The 19,803-nt window shown below is 39.0% G+C and overlaps 1 protein-coding gene and 1 long non-coding RNA gene across 10 annotated transcripts in view; one reads left to right on the forward strand and one right to left on the reverse strand.

Annotated features, from left to right (window-relative positions):
- Positions 1–12,406, forward strand: part of LOC125699146 (uncharacterized) — a 62,223-nt gene extending 49,817 nt beyond the window's left edge. For 2 of the 7 annotated variants that reach the window (XR_007379444.1, XR_007379446.1), the window contains one exon: positions 309–3,557. This is a non-coding gene — a long non-coding RNA (uncharacterized LOC125699146). Of the gene's footprint in view, positions 1–308; positions 3,575–7,098; positions 7,164–11,401 lie in introns of those variants that run through there. The other 5 variants (XR_007379443.1, XR_007379448.1, XR_007379445.1 and 2 more) reach the window with 5 other exon arrangements.
- N4BP1 (NEDD4 binding protein 1) lies at positions 4,765–18,305 on the reverse strand. 3 transcript variants are annotated; one of them, XM_048958359.1, is made up of 7 exons: positions 18,213–18,305; positions 12,422–14,190; positions 10,693–10,823; positions 10,123–10,219; positions 8,322–8,429; positions 6,673–6,780; positions 4,765–5,288 (listed from the first exon to the last, which is right to left on the reverse strand). In XM_048958359.1, the coding sequence occupies exons 1-7, from the start codon at positions 18,288–18,290 to the stop codon at positions 4,952–4,954; spliced, it is 2,628 nt and encodes an 875-aa protein (XP_048814316.1). In that variant the 5' UTR covers positions 18,291–18,305; the 3' UTR covers positions 4,765–4,951. The 3 variants fall into 3 exon arrangements, with proteins under 3 accessions (XP_048814316.1, XP_048814315.1, XP_048814317.1); XM_048958358.1 differs by lacking the exon at positions 18,213–18,305 and adding an exon at positions 17,872–18,205; XM_048958360.1 differs by lacking the exons at positions 4,765–5,288; positions 18,213–18,305 and adding exons at positions 5,298–6,493; positions 17,872–18,205.
- Positions 18,306–19,803: the final 1,498 nt, after the last annotated feature.

Here is a 19,803-nt window from a genome sequence, read left to right on the forward strand (position 1 = left end):
ATAGCAGCATACCTGCAGCTTACCACCTCAGTTTAGCACTGACATGATGACACCCTGTTGGGGCCATCAGTGCAGACAGAATGGTGGATATAAGCTCACTTAAAACACATCTATTGCAGTGCTGCCCTGTGCATGGCTGAGGGGGGGGGGTGCCTTGTGCTCCACCATCCCCTGCCAGTTTCCTACCAATCTCGCATCTGTGTCTGCTGCCCAGACTGCTACACAAGCTTGCAAAGCCTTCTGCTAAGCAGAATATCAGCCTTTCTTTCTGCTTCCTCACCTCCTTTTTCCCATCCTCCTCACGACAGCTCACCTAAAGTGAGACAAGATGGACACCCTTTGAGGCTGCACAGCAACAGGGCTACCTTGGAGCTAGCAGCAGTGATAGCAGCTGAGGAAAAGCCCTCTTATCAGCACTGCACATTGCCTCCACAACAGATACCGTGGTGGGATAAGGAGGATGGATAGAGCAAGCTGTTACCGTGGTAAGGCCCTCAGGAGTATGGCATTCGGTGTGAGGTATGTCAGGTCTTCCTTGTGCCACAGCATCTCTCTTTGACAAGTGAGAATGATTAAACTGAACATCCATATGAAAATTTTTAGTTGATAAGAAAAAAAAAAAATCAAATATTCTCTCTGTCAACTCTGTTATGTCTCAGGTATTAACTTTCTTGTTTTCCTTCTTTTCCACTCATTAAAATCTGAGATTTCTCTCAGATACGAGGAAAAAAAAAAGGGAAATAATTCATATATGCTCTTCAAAATGACCTTCAGTGTGCTCATTCTCTGTGTTAGACAAAGATCATCTACAATTATTTTTGCTTACCATCGATCAACTTTTTTCTTTCACAGGAAAAATAATATATGGTCCTCCACCCTATACTCAGTGAGTTACCTGCTGCCACAGCAAACTGGTCAGTGGACATACATAATGCCTCAGTGTTAACGTCTGAAGGAAAACTTGGTTTTGCTCTGTTCCTTCCTATAAGACTCTTCATTATGATTTTACCTACTCAATAGTAAGGTTTTCATCATAGGTTTTTTAAATTTGTTTTTTTCATCGAAGAACAGCTTTCCCACCTATCACAATATTTTTTTTTAAATTCAGATTTTTCTGTCACCATACAATTCAGCATTAGGAGATATGCTAGAATTTAGCAATAAATACCATAATCTAGTTCACATTTTCAAACTCGTAGGATTTTTCTTCTAGGTACAGTCAACTCTTTTCCAAGATGATGGGAGAGGCTCTTGGAACACAAAAGGAATTTGGGCCAGTAGGAAGAAAAAAAAAAAAATACTGTCTTTGGTACAATGTTTTCTGGTATCCCCTATTTAGCGTTTGGGATACCAGAAAACACTGTACCAAGGACAGTTAATATTAGCCAAGGTCAGCAGGAACGACAAATTCGGATTCGCTACTGGTGCAAGACTTGCTTGCAAAACTACATCACAGACAAACTTTCATGCATAGAAAAGCAGATTTTTTTTTTCCCATTAAAAAATCCTAAAAAAAAAAAAAAAATTGTTTTGATGAGCTTTTAATGATGGTGGTTCCAACAAGGCTTTCTCAGCTCTTCTTCATGCAGTCCAGTTCTGTTGCGCACTGAGAGAGGATTTTGTGGCTGTTCATAGAGCAAGCAAGCTCATAGGGAATCAGGAACAAGTGAAAACAAAACAGAAAAACAGTGATGATTTTGTTCAAAGCATAGATGAGATGCAATCATGTGTTCTTCTACCATAGACATAATATTGCAAAAGCTCCATCCACTTTCTTCAAGGAAAATTGAGACAATAGTGACAATGGTTGGAGCTGGTGCCTAAAACTCAAACCCGGAGGTAGAACAGAACCTAAAAAAAAAACAACAAAATAGAATACAACCTGTGGCCTCACTGGGATTCGTTTCAGAAGAATGTCAGTTTAGACAGCTTGCTTTAATATCCATAAATGCCACAGAAATCAGTTGTCTAGTCTGTACTCCTGGGAAAAAGCAGTTAGATGACAGGTTTTAGAGCTACTATTCCCAGCTATGCTTCTTACATCATGCAAAAGTAATCAACTACTACTCTGCTGAGACTTGACACTACATTCCTCTTAAATTCTTTTCAAATTGGATGTTTAGCTCAGAAAAGAGCAGTGCATTAGCATTTACTGGTATTAATGCAGCCCTTCAATCCATCGATAGCTAGTGAAGAGTTTACTCTTCCCTGTCTCTCCCTCTCTGGATGTAGTCAACACGGTGCTTATCTTCAGCTGCCTGTGCAGTCATACTCTTATCTTCATCGTCTTCATTCCTTGTGAGAGTTGAAAATAAAAATGTATTTTTTTTACTTGCACTTCCGCTTCACATGATGAATTTCAGTTTTGAGTATACTACTAAGCAAAGAAGATATAGAGCAGTCTGTACTGGTCTTAGCTCATTTTCCTAATTTTCCTTATTAAGCTTCAGTAGGGACAGAGTTGCTTTTCTTCACAGTGCCTGGTATAATACTGTTTTGGTTTTAGGAAAAAAACAGTGTTGATAGCACTGATGTCTCTAATTGTTGCTGAGCAGAGCTGTACGGTCAAGGATGTTTCAGTTTTCTCTGCCTCTCATGCTGACATCTTGCAGAATGAAAGTTTGGAAAACTGGGGGAGTTGAATTGAGTGACCTGCTGCTGCTCAGGGACCATCTGCTAATTTGGTGAGTGGTAATCACTTGTGCATCACCTGTTATAAATATAATTATTGTAACAAATATCATTTTCTCCTCTTCCTTTTAGTTTTTATCTCAACCCCTGAGTTTTACTTTTTTTTTTTTTAATAATTCTCCTCCCATCTCACTTGGAAGGGGGAGAGCATGCAAACAACTGTGTGGTACTTAACTACCACACAGGTTAAACCACAACACTTCTGGAAGAGCTGCTTAAAAGCTGATCAAAAGTTTCTCCATCTCACTCTGATGCAATACTAAGCAGAATTACCAAACTCAGCATCATTTTCCTCCTCAGGATTCTACCCCTCTTACATGGAAATACTTAACCGATTGCAACTTACTCCCCTACAGCTCATTAAAACACCCTCTCAGATCAGCAATGACTGGCTTCAGAGACCTATCTAAGATTTCGTGAGGACAGACCTTGCTAATCACACAGGATTTATTAGTTGAGCATTACTTTTTTGCAGATGTGCTGGTAAGAATAACTTTACTCACCTGACCAGACCTATGAATTGTCCACTCAGGTGTGAAGGGGAAAAAGAAAACCAGTCTATTTGGATGCAGAACCACATTCAAGCAGTTCCTTCCTTCTCACTGTTCCTTTTTTGAGTATGTCCATAACTGCTCCTAATATATTTCAGCTTTGCTCTTGCTGCAGTTCCTACTGAGAGAGCAGCAGGACTCTGCCTTCTATTTCTGACCTCACAATGCATATGAAGAGGCCATCTGAGACAACTGTGAGAAACCTGTGACAAACTTTCAACAGTTATTTCCTTAGTTCATCCAGTACATCTGGCTTCTAAAGCAGCGATTTCAAAATACAGGGAAATCCTACTGGAGAAAAAAAAAAAAAAACAATGTTCTTACTTTTCAAGGTAAGGCTCAGCATGCCAGAAGTTCAGCATGGGCTCCATACCTCATGCTTTCAGTCACAAAAAAAAGCACAAAAGAAAAACCATTTAAAGGAAAGCACAAAGACTTAAGCGTGCACACAGACACACTGTAACCTTCACTTTGCTCCTGCTCAAGCGTGGTCCTACATGCCAGTTTCTGGAAACTACATTCAATTTTCCTGCTACCTTGCTTTTGGGCCAGAACCCAGAACAGATTTCAAGTAGTAGAACAGACTTAAATGCAGTGTACTAGCTTTGCACAAGACACAGCATGTAATTCCTATATAAACAGCATCATGTTTTGTTAATAGCCTTTTGCAGGATTCTTGGTTAAAACAAGCAGGGCAAAGACAAAACAGCACAGGTACTTAAATTACTCCAAAGGCATACTGATGTTCAATATAATTAGTATTTTAAAAGCAACACAGACATCACAGAACTTTTAAAGCACTAAAAGCGTCTTCTGTTGATGAGAGTTGTGATTTTGTGTGTTCTTGCTGGAATCTTACTTTTAACTGCTCTTACAATATATCCTGCAGTCTGGATGAACAAGCAAAAGGCTTTCTTCGTTTGTGCACTCTGTGCCCTCCATCTTGGCCATGTACACAGAACTTACTAGTCACCTGTAATATCACCTGCAAGTCTGTTTAGTATCCAGAAGTTACTCATACAATATTCAGTATTATCCATAACAACACTTACTGTTGTCTGTTCTGCATTTACTGTTTATATAAGAACTAGCACATCTGAATACAGGTCAGAAATCTTGGCTCTTGATCACTAGAAACCAACAGATGCATAATGCCATCTTGTGATAGTATTGCAATAGTACACCAGACTCCAACACAGCTTCCACACAGTGGTCATCAGTTGTTCACAGGCCCTTAGGAGTATACAATTACTTCCAAAATATATGATGAAGACCTAAGGAAAGCACGTAAACATTATACAGCAGTCTCTGTATCTGAAAATAGTGAAATGCCTGTTTGTATTTTCACCAAGAAATACCTGGTTTTCAGTGAAGAAGGTACGAGAAGCACATAAGTGCTTTAGTTTTCTAGAACGTGCTAACATGTTATTTAAAGTGACATCAGTTCTTCAGAACCATTACTGCTTTAATAAGCAATTAAAATGAAGTAGAAGATTTTTCATAGAAAATATTAACACAGATCTGTAGTAGCAGCAGTTTTTAATTTACCAAAAACTGGCATCTATTAGCAATAGGACATACATAAAAATGTTTGTTTATACAAATAAAATTAGGTTCTGAATATTCACAAAGTAACATGACAGAGCAACATTCTTACTCATACTGACATTTAGTCTGATCAGTTGTGATAGAAAAACCCTGTGTAATCTTCAGTCAAGCACCATGGCAGATAGTGCATTAAGATCTCTCATGAATGGATGATCAGCTAATATTTTATCAATCTTCTGTCTTTGCTCATAATCAGGAAATATTTTTATCAAGGCTTCTCTTAATCGTACTGTTTCTGAGGCAGATCTTTGTGGTGGAATTGACAGACAAGCCTTCATATTTGTATCCAATGGAAGCCATGCTGCTGAACGATCACCTTGTGCTCGATTTTTAGGCTGTTGACTGCTGCTGGTTGGATTGGGAACGTGCACAAACAAAGGTGTCTCAGAAGAATATTGCTCTCTGCTCTGTAAAGCTTTTTGTGCTGACAGAAAAGTTCTATGGAATAAAATGAAAATGGATTAAAGTGAGATAGAGCGAACACTGCCTCTGTACAGTCACAGACAAGAAAAAAAGCCTGAAACTCCTGTACTTCACTGATTGCTCAGTTACTGACTGAAAAAATATGAATCACCTGATGCCAAACTGAAACGAAACTGTTGGTATAACATTTTTCAGCTTGAATCTGGCATGACTAACAGTATTAAACAACATTACCTAGGACTTGTTCCAATACACCGTGAGCACTATGACACCTACCTGGCAGAGTATAGCAACAGTCAAAGCTCATTTACTGACACACAAATGTCACTGATCTAAGTGGATTAAAAAGATGCACTGAACACATACATACTGATTCAAAATGAAAAAAATTGTAAAATGAAAAAACCATCGCCTTCTATCTTTAATAGGGCAATTAAGTTTTTCAGCAATTTTAGGATCTGAGTATTCTATCTTAATTACTGATATTTCATTTCAGACTATTTAAGAAGTCGATGCTACTCAAAATTGCTATCAATTCAGAGCCAATTTCACTTCACATGACAGCACATAACACAAATATGAACTAGAACTCACATTACAGTTTGTTCTCCTGCTACCAAGGGAAACTGTATTAAAATTACAGAGCTCTATTTTAAGTTACACATTAATCCATTTATAATTGTTAGGCTGGTGAAAAAAGGGAAAAGGAAGCCTAATTCTTGTTTAAAAGAACAAATCCATTTTCAAATATTGGCACATAATGCAGAGCAAATTCATCCTTCTGAAATACACACGTATTTAAAGAGTACAATCATAACAATATAAGCTTATTAATATTTAACACTGTAAGTCAAGTACAAATGCCTTTAAATAGCAACACCCCTCCAAAATGGTTTTATTAACAGTACCATAACCACGTGTGAAATGAAATGCCTCTCCCATGACGAAAGATACAAATTCAGTGTTTCTTTTGTGGTAACTATTGCTCAAGTGTTAATAATGATCAAGTGTATTTTAGATACCACCACTGTAATTGGAAGGACACCAGACTACCATATATCTCAACTACCAGTAGGGTTGTGCAATAATGACATACAGTTTGCACCACCTTTGTATGAAAACCACCACAGTGAAACCCCAGAGGAAGTTACTTGAAGCATTTATCTTATTTCAGTTGTGAGAGATGTTGATGCAAATGTCACCAGCACTTTCTGAACAGTCTGCAGTAAGAGGAAAAAAAATACCCATGTTTTTAAGCTACTATGTGCTAGCATTCTTGGCTGATTTTACTGTACCCTTACTATATTGCTCTACAGAAGTGTTCAAGTGAGCCACAAACAGTTCATTTCCCATCTGAAATCATAACTGTCTCAAACAGAAGTGAAAACAGAAATTATACCTAGAACAGCTTTCACTTTGAAGAAAGTCATCTAATCTAGGTCCATTTCTTCCCAAGGGATCATCGGGAACCATAAAAATGTCCCCAGCAAAAGTGTACTGGAGCAACCTGCAAGAGAGTTCTTCCATTATTCTTTACTAGCAATGTATTCTCCCCTTCCCACCCTTTATCTCCATATATATAAAAAAAAAAAAAGTATATGCCTGGAACACTCTATACAACATGAGGAGTTACTAGAGCTCAGCTAGTGAATACCCATTTTAATTGCAGCCAGCAATCACTGTCTAAGTAACTTTAAGGGAGCATATGTACATTGTTCTTATTTGCACTGCAAACCACTGAGGTGGTTGATTTTTTTCTTTCCTTTTACAAACAGCATGTCAGGTGACTGCATTTTTTTTTTTTTTTTTTTTTTTTTTTAAACAGAGACCAGTGTGGAATTTTCCAGATGATTACAGAAGATTTTCTGGTTGTTCAAACTCCCCTACTTTGTAAGGATCTTGAAACAAAAAGGGATTAGTGCTTATGTTATCAGAAAGCCACACAATTAGCAAATATTTTTAGATGCTTATGGTTGAAACACAAACGCTTTTATTTTTCTGGAATTATTTTGGGCTGGTGGAAAATCTGCATTCAAGGAAACTCAATCAACGAAAATTTGTCTGTGAAGAGATTTGGTATAGTGGAATTTCCCCAGAAGTACAACTAACAGCAGATGTTAACACATGATCTTAAAAGAAAAAACAAAAACAGACTAAGAATGACGTTAATTATTCTTACTGAAGTACTGTATGAGAACAGAGCCTGATTTTCGTAACTCACTTAAAGAGTGAAAATATCCATGTGACTAGACAAGAACCCAAGTCAGTTTTCAGTTATTTCAGTGTATGTATACAGAACCCAATCACTGCAGCAAGCGTTTGCTCAGAGGATGTCGCAAAGACTGAGGGATTAATAGGAACTTCAGTCAAAACTGAAGAATGTACTTTCCTATTAAGATGACCTGATTTAACTGGAAGAAAAAAAATAAATGAGGGGGGGGTCAGAAAAAGAAATTGATGGCTCAAGAGAAACTATGACCCATAGAGAATCCACAAATTGAAACAGGGATACTTGACAGCTAAGTGAACTCATCTAACTCCACAGGATGCTCAACAGTTGTAGGGAAACAGCTGCAGGGATAACATTCATTATTTTGCTTAGCTATGTCTATTTGTTGTACTGCAGTGCAGAGTGAGTGATTCTGAAACATTAACAGTGACACTGTGTCTGCATCAGCCACTGTATTTCCTTCAAGAAATGAACTGACAAAAAAGACTGAGAACAGCTTGCTAAGTGTGTACTCTTAACAGAACGTAACACTGAAACTTCAGAAGCATGCAGCTTGGCTGCCATAGAGGGCTTCTACTTAGAGCAATTAACAGACAGCATTAGAAGATCCATGAATAACAGGGATATCAGGGTACTCAACACACAATTAGAAGGTCACAATTCAAAGGGGTGGAACTAATAGTAACTTGTGCTCCAAGAGAATTGCATCATAAGTTACCTTCACATGGAATTATAATTTAAAACTCTTTTTTAATCAGAGTGCCTGCAACTTTAAGGATAGACATCCTACACAGTTTTACAGAAATCCAAGTAATTACCTTTTCTGAATAATTTCTCTCCAGGCAAATGATTCTGTCACAAATTCTCTGAAGTTATCGTTAGTCACAATAACACCTCCAGTTTTATCAGCAAGATGTAATAAAAATCTGTAACATTCATTTCAAAGACAGTTATAGTAGTCTTCTTTGCTGAAAATTGTTCAAAGACCTAGAAAACTAGATATTCTTACCATCAAAAAATAATTTACTTACAGGAAGAAATTTAAACACTGGAAAATTCCTTGATTTTTGACCCATTATTAACTTAAAAAATTAAAGTTTCAGGCAGCATTCATTTATTTACTGCACATAATTTTTATGGGACTTTTTTTCCCCACTGGAAGACAAAAATACCAACATGAAAGCGTAAAAACCTCCAAACACAGAATTAATAGATTCCAAAATATTTGTAGAGGTAAGTGGCTTGTTTTTTAAAAAGTACAGTATTTATTATGGATTCAAACCCAACTTATTCAGATATACTTTTCTGCTTAATAGTAATGTCTGTGTTCAGTACAGTATTATGCACATCACCTAGTAGTTTGCTTTCTCAATACCTGCTAACAAAAACTGTGGCTACCATTTCATTGTTAAATAAGTTATGACACTAATTTAGAAAATTCCATGATATTTACCTATTTGAAAATAAGCTTTTTGCTAGCTGAAATACTGCACAGATATGACTTCAGCAAAGACACAATGGTTGGTACTTTTTTTTTAAAAGATAGAAAATGACACATTTCAAAGGAAGTGCAAATATGTTAATGCAACACTTCCACAGTAATCTTAAAATTACTGCACCTACATAACTGCCTGTATGTAAAATATTAGTGTGTAAACTACTCCAACATAATATAAAGTGACATTACACATTTTTTCTACGTTATTACTAAAGAGACTGGAGTTGTGACATTTTAACAAGGACATGAAACTACAGGGCACTTCATTTTTATTCTGCATATCAAATTTTGCAGCCAGGTACACGACTGTACGATGCAAAACAGACATGCCCATGATGCAAAGAACTTAACAATTCCACAGTCAGAAAAAGTAGAAATTATTATTAGAACTAAACTGCACTAGCTGACAGCTAGAAATGGCTCATCCAAGCATAATTCAGTAAGCAGGATATAAAAAAACCTTTACTACCATGTTCTTCTGACTGTGTACCAAGACTAGGAAGATTTGGTAAAACCAACAAAAGCACTAGCACACTCCACTCCACCCACCAAAAGCTTAGTACTGTGTTGTCCATTGCAAAGTGATCCCCCCATTCTGAAGCATAATTTTGGTTCTCAAATTAACTTATAAACTTAGCAGCCCAAGCAGTGTTACAAATATATCAGCACAAGTACACAACTGTGTCTATATACCACAATGACATTAAGAGGAAAAAAATAAAAGGAACAAAATGGATCAGTAGCTAGTTCACGCTAGTGCTCCTCAGACTTACATGATCATTTAGGGATAAATTAACAATCAGTAAAGCATAAAACAACCTTAGTAAAACATTGAGGGTTTTCCCACTCAACTAAGTAATGACATTTGAAACAGATTCACTTCTTAAACTTTGGTTAAAGTTGCCAAGAAAATTATCCAAAATTAATTCAACACAGCAAGCAGTATGTACAAGAACAGAGATTTCATGTTACTGTTACAATATAATATGTGAAAGTCAGTCTAAAGCTGAACACATCGCACCCTGTCAAGACACACTGAACAACTAGATGATAGTACTGATAGCGAAGGACTAAGGACAACCAGGTGTAAAATGTTTTTAACAACTATGCATATTCCATACCTGTCATCATGAGAAGCAATCCTTGCTCCCAATACCATCCTTGAAGGGGTTAAAGACAATATTCCAACATCTTCCAGCTGTGTTAAAAAATCCTGCTCTGTTAAAAGATGAAACATCAGTTCAGTAAAAACAAAAGCTTTCCTCCAAGCTACGTATGGACTTTACAATTTATATATATACACACACACACACACACACACACACACACACACACACACAAAGAGAGAGATATAGAAATAGCAGAGAAGATTTGTACCTATTAATTTACAGAAGTAGCATACTGATAGCTGAAGAGTTATTAACATATAAGCAGAGGGGGAAAAGGCTGAAACCAAAGAGCGAAGAAACAAAAATGCAAAGAAAAAAAAAGGTCTCCATCTACAGCTTATCAGCAAGTCTATACAGAATATAGGAGTATCTCACAATGTATGCTGAAAATAAATTATCTGTGCTTAGCACAAGTGTTCCTTCCTTTGTGTTATGAAATATTTGTTCTCCATTTTCATAGGAGTACCCAAATAATTATTTACAATTTAAATTAAGAAAACATTAGGAAACTATTTGCCACACCTGTAATGGAAGGATCACGTCTTGTTCTCCACTGTGGAACAAACACAGTAATATTTCTGTGGCCACGTTTCCAAAAGTAGTCAACAGCTATTGCAATTCCTCGACAGGAGAAGAACTTCCTTAAACCATGACTTGGGGGGAGGAGGAATGGGAAGAAAAAGATAAGATTAAATTCAATAGAGCTTTACTACTATTAATGCAAACAAAACAGAAGTAGGAAAATATACCTGCAGCCTCAGCAAAATAAAAGCTAGATGGATATCACAGATGAAAAATATTATGAATGAAAAAAAATGTCTTCAGCACAGGAAAAGAACAGAATTATCACCTGCAATTTAATGTAGCTCAGTCTTCTTTAGCTTTCATTAGTACAATACCTGGGTAATTAGAAGTACATTTACCTTTAAAAGGAGGCTAACAAAAATTGTTTCAGAAAACTATTGATCATACATAAAACAATCAGCATGCTATGTATCCAAATACAATCCCAGTATAAAACAGTTTCACTTGTTGCCCAAGATCAACTGATAAATACAATGATAACACGAGATGTTAGGGCCTCCTTTTCCTTTTCAACAACCTGAGTTACCACATTCAAACAAAATAATGAAATGTCTTCAAAAACATGCCTTCAAAACACTGTAGTCTAGTGGCAATCCTTTAGAAATTAAGATGCTCATTACTTTTTTTTTTTTTTTTTTTTTTACAGCTCAGTTAAGTGACTCTCCTTAAAATCAACAATTGCCTACTATGAACGATGCAGAGTTTGACCACCAGAAGTTCTCCTGGATGAGCTATGTACCTAGAGACTTTTCTCTTAGTTGCCTGCAAAAGCAAGTCAACTTCTGTTAACTTTTGCAACAGAGCTCTCACTGAAATTACCTCTGACTGTGAGGCTTTAAATATTGAGATGGAACAATGATAATTCCCTGCTTTAAAATGGCACACATCAGTCATCAAAGCTTGACAGCTGCCGAGTAAGAAATACTGCAGAATTAATTCAATTTTCATTTTGTAAAGTCGTTATCAAGAAGGATCTCATCTACCAACTAAGGTATACTTGGTTTTAGATTCTATCAACTATCCTGTTAATTTTTTTTTCCTGATATTAATATTTGGACTTCATAAATCTGAGCTGTTTTTAAAATTACTGAAAGTTCTACCAAAGCAAGAAAGTTTAATCTTAAAGGGCTTTAGAGCAAATATTTCCAAGAATAACACAATCACCTAGCAATTAAAATCAAAGCCAAGACCTTCCTTATTCTACACATAGTCAACTTTAAATCATTTACTCATTTTTTTCTTTAAAAATAAATTCTACATTAATTGTTTTTATGATACAGTAAGTCTTAACTGCATTATTATAGTTAGAGTTGTAAACTGGTATAAACGTCATACATAGAATCAGCTACAATCTTGTGAATAGTAACTTAAGGCTGTCATAAATATGAATGCTGTTATGAAATTGAGAATGAAAACTATCAAAACTGCTATGTATTTGAAATTAAACTGGCTGTCAATTGCACATAATCTTTCATTATTAAACCTTACCCTATCTTATCAGTGTAGCCACTATTAGCATTTGAAAAGCACAGCTGAATACATACTGATCACCAGAAAGCTAGCTACCAAAAATTTTGTACATACTGCAGCAACTTTATCGTCCCGACTTCACTTGGAAGTTTATTGAACGTTTAACAAGGAGATACTTAGTAAGAACAATACTTACGAAATTGCAACGTTGCTTCCATCAATAATGATATGTTTTAAATATGGTTTCCCAGGTTCATTTTTCAACTCCAGTCTGTATGGCTTTTTGAGAGATTCCAGAAATCTTTGGACACCAGTAATTGAAGGATCAATATGACGCCTGTATGCTCTGTCCGTCTCTCTGTCAGGATTTGTAGAATTTATCTCTGAAGACAATATATGGGCTTGGGTAGGATTTTCAAAATTTGACATTTGAGAAGTGTGTTGGTTGGGAGATCTCACTTGATAAGAGCTGCAGTGTCCCAACTGGTCCTCTACAACAGGATGACTATTCTGCACAGGTGAGGACCCTGCAGATTTTTGCTGAACTGCATTTTTACTCTTAGCTGAGGTACGCCACACATCTGAGCTCCCTCTGGCTACAAAATCAACATCTTTGGGAGCTCCAGCCTGCGTAGGACTGAGAGGTACAGAACCATCAGTTTCTGTATCACTTGATGTTGAGTTATGATTCTTAGCAGGACAATAGTTATCTCTTTGTTTATAGCATATAGCTGAACTTTTACCAGGAGAGACAGGTTTGCGTACAGATACATGCATTTTATCTTCCGCATCAATTTGATTACTTGAGATATCTCTGATTTTGTGACGTTCTGTTCTCGTCTCATTTGAAGTATGACTGGTTTTAAGTGGATTTTTCTTGCAAGAACTGTCCTCATCTTCTAGGATATGTGAACTATTTGCATTACTTCCTGAACAAAGATTTGTAGTTCTAGGCGTTTTAGATGACCATTCTTTTTCTTTTTGAAGTTTCAAGTTTTCTTTTTCAATTTCTTCTAGCAATGTTAAGGGTTCCACAGACTGTCCTAGAACACCAATAACTTTTTCCACAATACTTTGTGAATATCCCATTGTTCTAAAAAAGTTTACAAGAATCTTATATTCTATTTCCTCACTGATATCATCACCTTCTTTTATACAGTAACTGGGATCATCTAATTCACCACAGCTACCTGAAATCAGATCGATAACATCATCCCTCTTGGAAGGATCACTGTGTAAGACAGAATTCACTTCCTGGTCATTTTCCAGAGAGAACTGCTTTTTAGGGAGACTTTCCTCAGCATCAGAAAATCTTCTTTTACAAGATTGCCTTTCTTTAGATGCCATTGCCTCTAATGGAGGCACAACATTTATGGGAACAAAACTTGTTTCGGGAGCATCAGAAAACACATTGTCCATTTGCTTTGTAAGCTCAGTTACAGGAGTCCCAGCATTGTTTCTCTCTTCCTCATCTCCTGTTTTTCCATCTCTGCTTGTAACAATTACTTCGGAGGTTTTGTCCTGTAAGAGCTCTGCTGGGCTTCCAGACCGTGTAAGATCTATAATAGCACCCCCTGACTCACAACATTCAGTTTGCGTAAGAGTTAGGAGTTCTCTTTTTAGCGAGCTAGGCAAAATCAGTAAATCCATTGTATATTTATCTGCATGTGCCTCCACAAATTGCCTAAATTGCTTTTTAATATCTGATTCATATTCGCTTGACAAGCTTTCATTATTCTCAAAAAGCTTCACAAACTGCTGAACTTGACTTTGAGCCATAACAACTGCTTCTGCACCCCCTTTAATACTAAGCAATCCTATTTCCAGCACTGTTATGTCAGCACAGGTATCCTGAATAAGACTGTTGAGAAACATGTTCTGTGCACCAACAAAAATACAGTGCATGTCCTTTGGGTAGTATTCTTTTTCTTCTAGTTCAGGTTCACAGAGACCCTTAATATACTCCTAGAAGGAGAAAAAGACAGAGGAGTCAATCTTGTGAAAAGCTGACATTTAAAATTAGTCAGTAATGGACCAATACATTAGAGTTACAGAACTGCAGGGGCTGGAAGGTACCTCTAGAGATCATCTAGTCCAACCCCCTACTAAAGCAGGCTCCCTACAGCAGGTTGCACAGGCAGGCATCCAGGCAGGTCTTGGACATCTCATGTGTAGACTCTACAAGCTCTCTGTGCAGCCTATTCCAGTGCTCCATCACCCTTACCATGAAGTTCTTACACACATTTGTATGGAACTTCCTATGCTTCAGTTTGTGTCCCTTTCCCCTTTGTCTTATTGTCACACACTGCTGAAAATGGTCTGGCCTCAGCCCTTTGCCTCCCACACCTTGATATTTAGACACTGACCTCAGTCTTCTTTTCTCAAGGCTGAACAGACCCAAGTTGCTCACCCTTGCCTCATGAGAGGTGGTCCAGGCCCTTTATCATCTCTGTTGTCCTCTGCTGGGCTCCTTCCAGGAGACCCGTCTTTTTTGTACCTGGCAGCCCAGAACTGGAGGACACAGTACTCCAGGTGAGGCCTCACCAAGGCAGAACAAAGAGGGGATGATCACCTCCCTTTTAATGCTCCCCAGAACACCATTGACCTTCTTGGCCACTAGGGCACACTGCTGGCTCATGGCCAATCTGTTGTCCATCAGGACCCCCACATCCTTCACTGCAGAGCTCCTCTCCAGTGGGTCATCCCCCAATCTGTACTGGTGGTTAACAGGTGGCTATTCTCCCCTAGATGCAAGTTTCTACACTTGCTCTTCTTAAACCTCGCCCAGTTCCCTCTCTGCCCAACTCTCCAGCCTGTCCAAGCAAAATAAAAATAAAGCCAGGTTTGCACAACAAGTTTGAGAAAGTAAACTATGTAACAAATACAAAACACGTATCTGAAGTGATTTTTAAATAGATTTCATAGAAAGCTAACCTTTTAATGATATCCTATTCTTTATAACTAAATTCACTTGAAACTGATAGTAACTGAGTATTTGGAACCACAGCTTAAATACATCATATATTTACTTTATCACAGAAAAAAATTTAACGTTCTTGATTCTCAGAACTCTTAATATCTGGAAGCACTCAGCCTCAAACAAGTAAAGGCATTGCCATTATTATCTTTAATTTAAGAAAGGCTGAGTAGTTAAAACTATGATATTTGGACCAAACTCAACCTTTACTTTCAGTATTTACAGAGTAACTCATTCCTTTGGGTATCAGAATGGTATCTAGCTACTCAATTAAAAATACTGCTAAAATTAAAAGAGTTTTCAATTATTGCTTCTTTATTTTACTAGACTAAATCATTTAAAATAAATCTTGATCTTCTCCACACAGTCTTTAGTTTTAGCATTCACTTTTAACAAGACAAGACAAAGATTTATCTTGTTACACCCATTCTTTGGTCAGAGAACACACACTTCATCAGAAGCACCTTGCACTAGAGTAAATTCATAACAGAGGACTTGCAAAGACCATTTCTGAAGAACTCCCAAAGAGTAACAGCAGAAGTGTTTATACTTGTATCTATTGTATGTTCTTTGTCCTATATTTATTACTGAGGCATAACTCAGTAACATATTACTGAGGCAACATAACTAGTAGCATCCATTAATAGCTAACCTAAGAAAAATTAGGAAAAAACAAGACAAAAGCAAAAACAATGCCTGGACTGCAACAGATTTCATTAATCTAAAACAACATTCACATTTTTCAGCTAGAAGTGAAAAAACCCATCTACTTCCAAAAAGAAAAATCACATCCAAATTCTTAACAGCAAGGCAGCTTTTGACAAGGGTTCGATATTTTGATGAGGGCTCATTACAAGGCTTTCTGAAAAAGTAGATAATACTGACAAAATACTGAGAAAATTCCTCAAATCTCCAGTTCTGTGTTAAACATGGACAGAATTGCTAGAAATTCAGGATTTTTTTTTTTAAATAGATTAAAAAAGGATTGTGATTTTCACCATCCAGAAGTTATGTAAATAAATTCTCTGTAATACTGTGTTCTAAACATGCCAGAGTTCAGAAGCTGCCAAAGCACAACCTATTTTTCTGTCAGTCAGCATTATTTTTCTTAAGTCTACTGTACTTCAAACTTTACAATGTAGCAAAACCACTTTCTAAGCTGCAGTCATGATACTTCCAGATTCTGGAGTACATCAAATTTTAATGTCTTCCCTTAGTCTTAGAAATTGAAATTCTCTTTTAAATGAAACTGAAAGCCATTACAATGCAATGAAGAATGCAAGGACACTTTTTATCATCTCTGAGTCATACTGGTGTAAGCATCAAGGCAGGGCGCTTCAAGAGCTTCCAGTACAAATTGCTTCTGCAGCAAAGTCAACAGAAAAATGTTTGTGCTTTAGTCATCACATGACTGCTGTTGCTAAAAACAATAGGGTTAAAAAACTTACATCAAGATCTGAGAATGAAACAGCACTGAAGAATGAATATTGCAAACATTGATGAATTAAAACACAAATTGCTGTAACAGAATATTTTAAAAGAACAGAAAGGTGTGTGATAATGAATACTTTCTAGTCAACAAGCCATCCAGATAAGGTCTAAAGAAGGCTTTAAACGTAAAGGAAGAATCTCCTACACCCTTTCAAGTATGTGGAGTAAGAAGCAATTTGCATGCTGGAAGGAAAAAAGCAATCACAAAATTGAAAATTGTTTTCCAGCCTTTTTTCTGGAAGAAAAAAAAAACAAAAAGGAAGTCATACTGCAGCTGCCCAGAGAGGAGAAATATCCTTTATGTCACCTGTAACAGCTTCTAGAATCTCTGAGCCCAACAGTAGAATCAAACTGATTGAGATCCAGAGTCAATTCAGCAACCTTAACTTTCATAACGTTTTCCCTAGAACTAATGCATAACACAGGGAAAGGAATCAAGATCTTCAAAGCAGAATGTTTAGACGCTGAATTAAGTCATAAAATGCACTGTGCACGTGTGTGTTAAAGACACAAAAAGCCCAGATATCAGGACTTCGGGCTTTAGAGCTTCCTGCAGCCTACTTGCGCTCACACTGCTGCACTCAGCACACAAAACGAGCACCAGCAGCACATAGCTCCTGCTGACACCCGTGTGCCAGATGAACAAGGGTTGTAACCGATTCTACACAAGCACCTCACAGCAGCCAGCGCCATCACCAATGGCACAAGCAGCACCGAGAGCTTTCTTCCTGTTGAAAGAAAAAAAGAAAGCTCCAGCAAACCAACAGGTGAAGAAGCTCGGAGCTGCCAACTTTCTTCCTGCAGGAAGTGAAGAGCTCGGCCGAGCCGTCACTCAGAGCCCTGCCAACAAGCCACGGAATCAGCGAAGTGCGTAAACCAACCGCAAAACTTGGCAACACCCAACCGAACCCTGCGGCTTCTGGAACCGGAGAAGAAAAAGAAATTAGAGAGAGCCGCGTTCTAATCGCTCTGCGCACTGTCAGGTGCCGGAGGTCGGACTCGAGGACTTTGCGCCGCGTCGCCGGCAGCGCTGCCCTTCGCTCTCGCAGCCCAATCACTTCCGACACGGATGCTGGGAGGTCCCGGCACGTTCTCACCCCCACCCGCAGCTCCCTGAGTCACCCCCGCCCAGCCGGGCGGAGGGGCTTCAGTCGCGCTCCCCTCCCCCCGCCCCATACCTTGGCGCTCCGCACGGCCTTCCCGCCGCCCGCCAGCTGCACCCAGATCCTAGCGGCGGGTGGCGGCTGTCCCGGCGGCGGGAGGGCGGGCCGCCAGTCCCCCTGCGCCTCCAGGACGGCCAGCCGCACCTCGAACAGGCCCTGGATGCGGCCCCGGCTGCCCTCCAGGAAGCGGCGTTTCTCGGCCGGGACGGTAAATTCGTCCAGGCCCGGCCCGGAGCCGCGGGCCGCCCAGGGAGCCGCCATCAGCGCCAGCCGCGCCGGGCCGCGCTCCGGCCTCCCATCCCGCCGGGCCGCAGGACAACAACACGGGGAATCCCCGGTCTCCCTTCGCTCCCTACGTGCGTCATCAGCCCGCGACGGCGGCGCCACCGCCTCTCCAGGAAGTGGGCGGCACCCCCTGCACGCCCAGGCGCCATCTTTGCTGAAGGCAGCGGCGGCGGCTCTTGTCGTTTTATCAGGCATCGCCCCGCCTTTACCACGTGGTGGGCGGTTTGTTGCAGAACTCGGAGCCCAGCCGGGGTATAGCGAGGCAGTTTTTTTGTTTTGTTTTTTTTTAATACACCGTTCAGCTCCCGCTATGGACGGGATGGTGCTGCCGTGTGCTGCAAGGAGGCTCCTTAGTGCCGCGCGCCGCCACCATAGAGCCGGCAGCATGGAGCGGGCGGCGTCCGCCACGGGCGGCCCCGAGGGAAGGCGCGGGAGGGGCTCCCTGAAGCGAGGGAATTTCGTTCCTCTGTGCGCTTCTGCAGCCTGGAAGCTTTGCGTGAGCCCTCCTTAGTGGTTTCAGCAGTGTTCCGGTGTCACGTGGTGGATTTCGTTCAGAAAAAAAAAAACACCGAAAAACAAAAAACCAACCATTAAAAACAGAAGTAAGTTTTATCCCTTGCGGTAAAGGGAGAAATGTCCCACCAGTTAGAGCAGCTCTGAGGCTCTACCAGGTTCTCGAATAGCTGCAATTGTCAGTAGGAAGCAACTGCTGTACAGAAGAGTAAATATTCTGAGTCTTTCTCATTTCCTAACCTGAACACAACTGACATCCTCCAAGTTCTCACTACTTGATCCCCCCTGGATTACATCCATCTCTCTGGTGTTGCTGTGGTGTTGGTTTTTCAAAGCTGTTCATTAAACGCATCCTCCAGAGGGAGGATGAATATCTTCTGCATCTAAATGTCCCTATTTTGTGCCGTTAATAGACAGCGTTACAGTGGGAGAGCGTAAATACGGGGTATCATTTTGATAAAGACACTTGTTTATCTATTTAGAAACTTCTTAACTATATGACAGACTGCAGTCAGCTGCATCTGAAGGTCACACCAAATACGCACAGCTGTAAACTTTTTGTTCTCTGAGTTTACAGCGTTATATCTTTGAGTGCAATGTAATTGTTGTTGTGGTTAAACGGGGTGACTTACACCTGTGCACACAGCATTTACACACACACCTGTGCTCTGAACAGGATATGGTTCTAATGTTCGATGTTGTATTTAAGAAAAGTGATTGATTTTCCCAAAGATATTCTTTATTTTTCTAAAAATAATCCCCTTATTTGTAGTTTAAACTTACTTGCTTTCCCATCAGTTATATTATGCTCTAACAGGCACACCGGGTTGCTGGACAATTTCTGGAGGTGGTTGGTGCCATCGGCTGTTATAAAGTGGTCACTGCAGTCATTGCTGCATTATAGTCTCTGTTAGCTATAAATGCAATTGTAAACAAGAAAATTTACAATTTATAAACAAGAAAAAACGTGAAAATGAAATGATAAGCAACTTTAAGGTACAAAATATAATTAAAAAGCTGAAATAAGATGCTTTTGTTTCTTTCACATGTGTCAATACTACTTTTTTGAAATGCCCCAGGATAGCTGAAAATGTACCGGTTTCTAAATAAAGTGGATAATGCTTGGTGCTCTTTATATAGATGGTGTAT

Source organism: Lagopus muta, chromosome 12 (genome assembly GCF_023343835.1).
Source record: "Lagopus muta isolate bLagMut1 chromosome 12, bLagMut1 primary, whole genome shotgun sequence".
Classification (NCBI taxonomy): Eukaryota; Metazoa; Chordata; class Aves; order Galliformes; family Phasianidae; genus Lagopus; species Lagopus muta.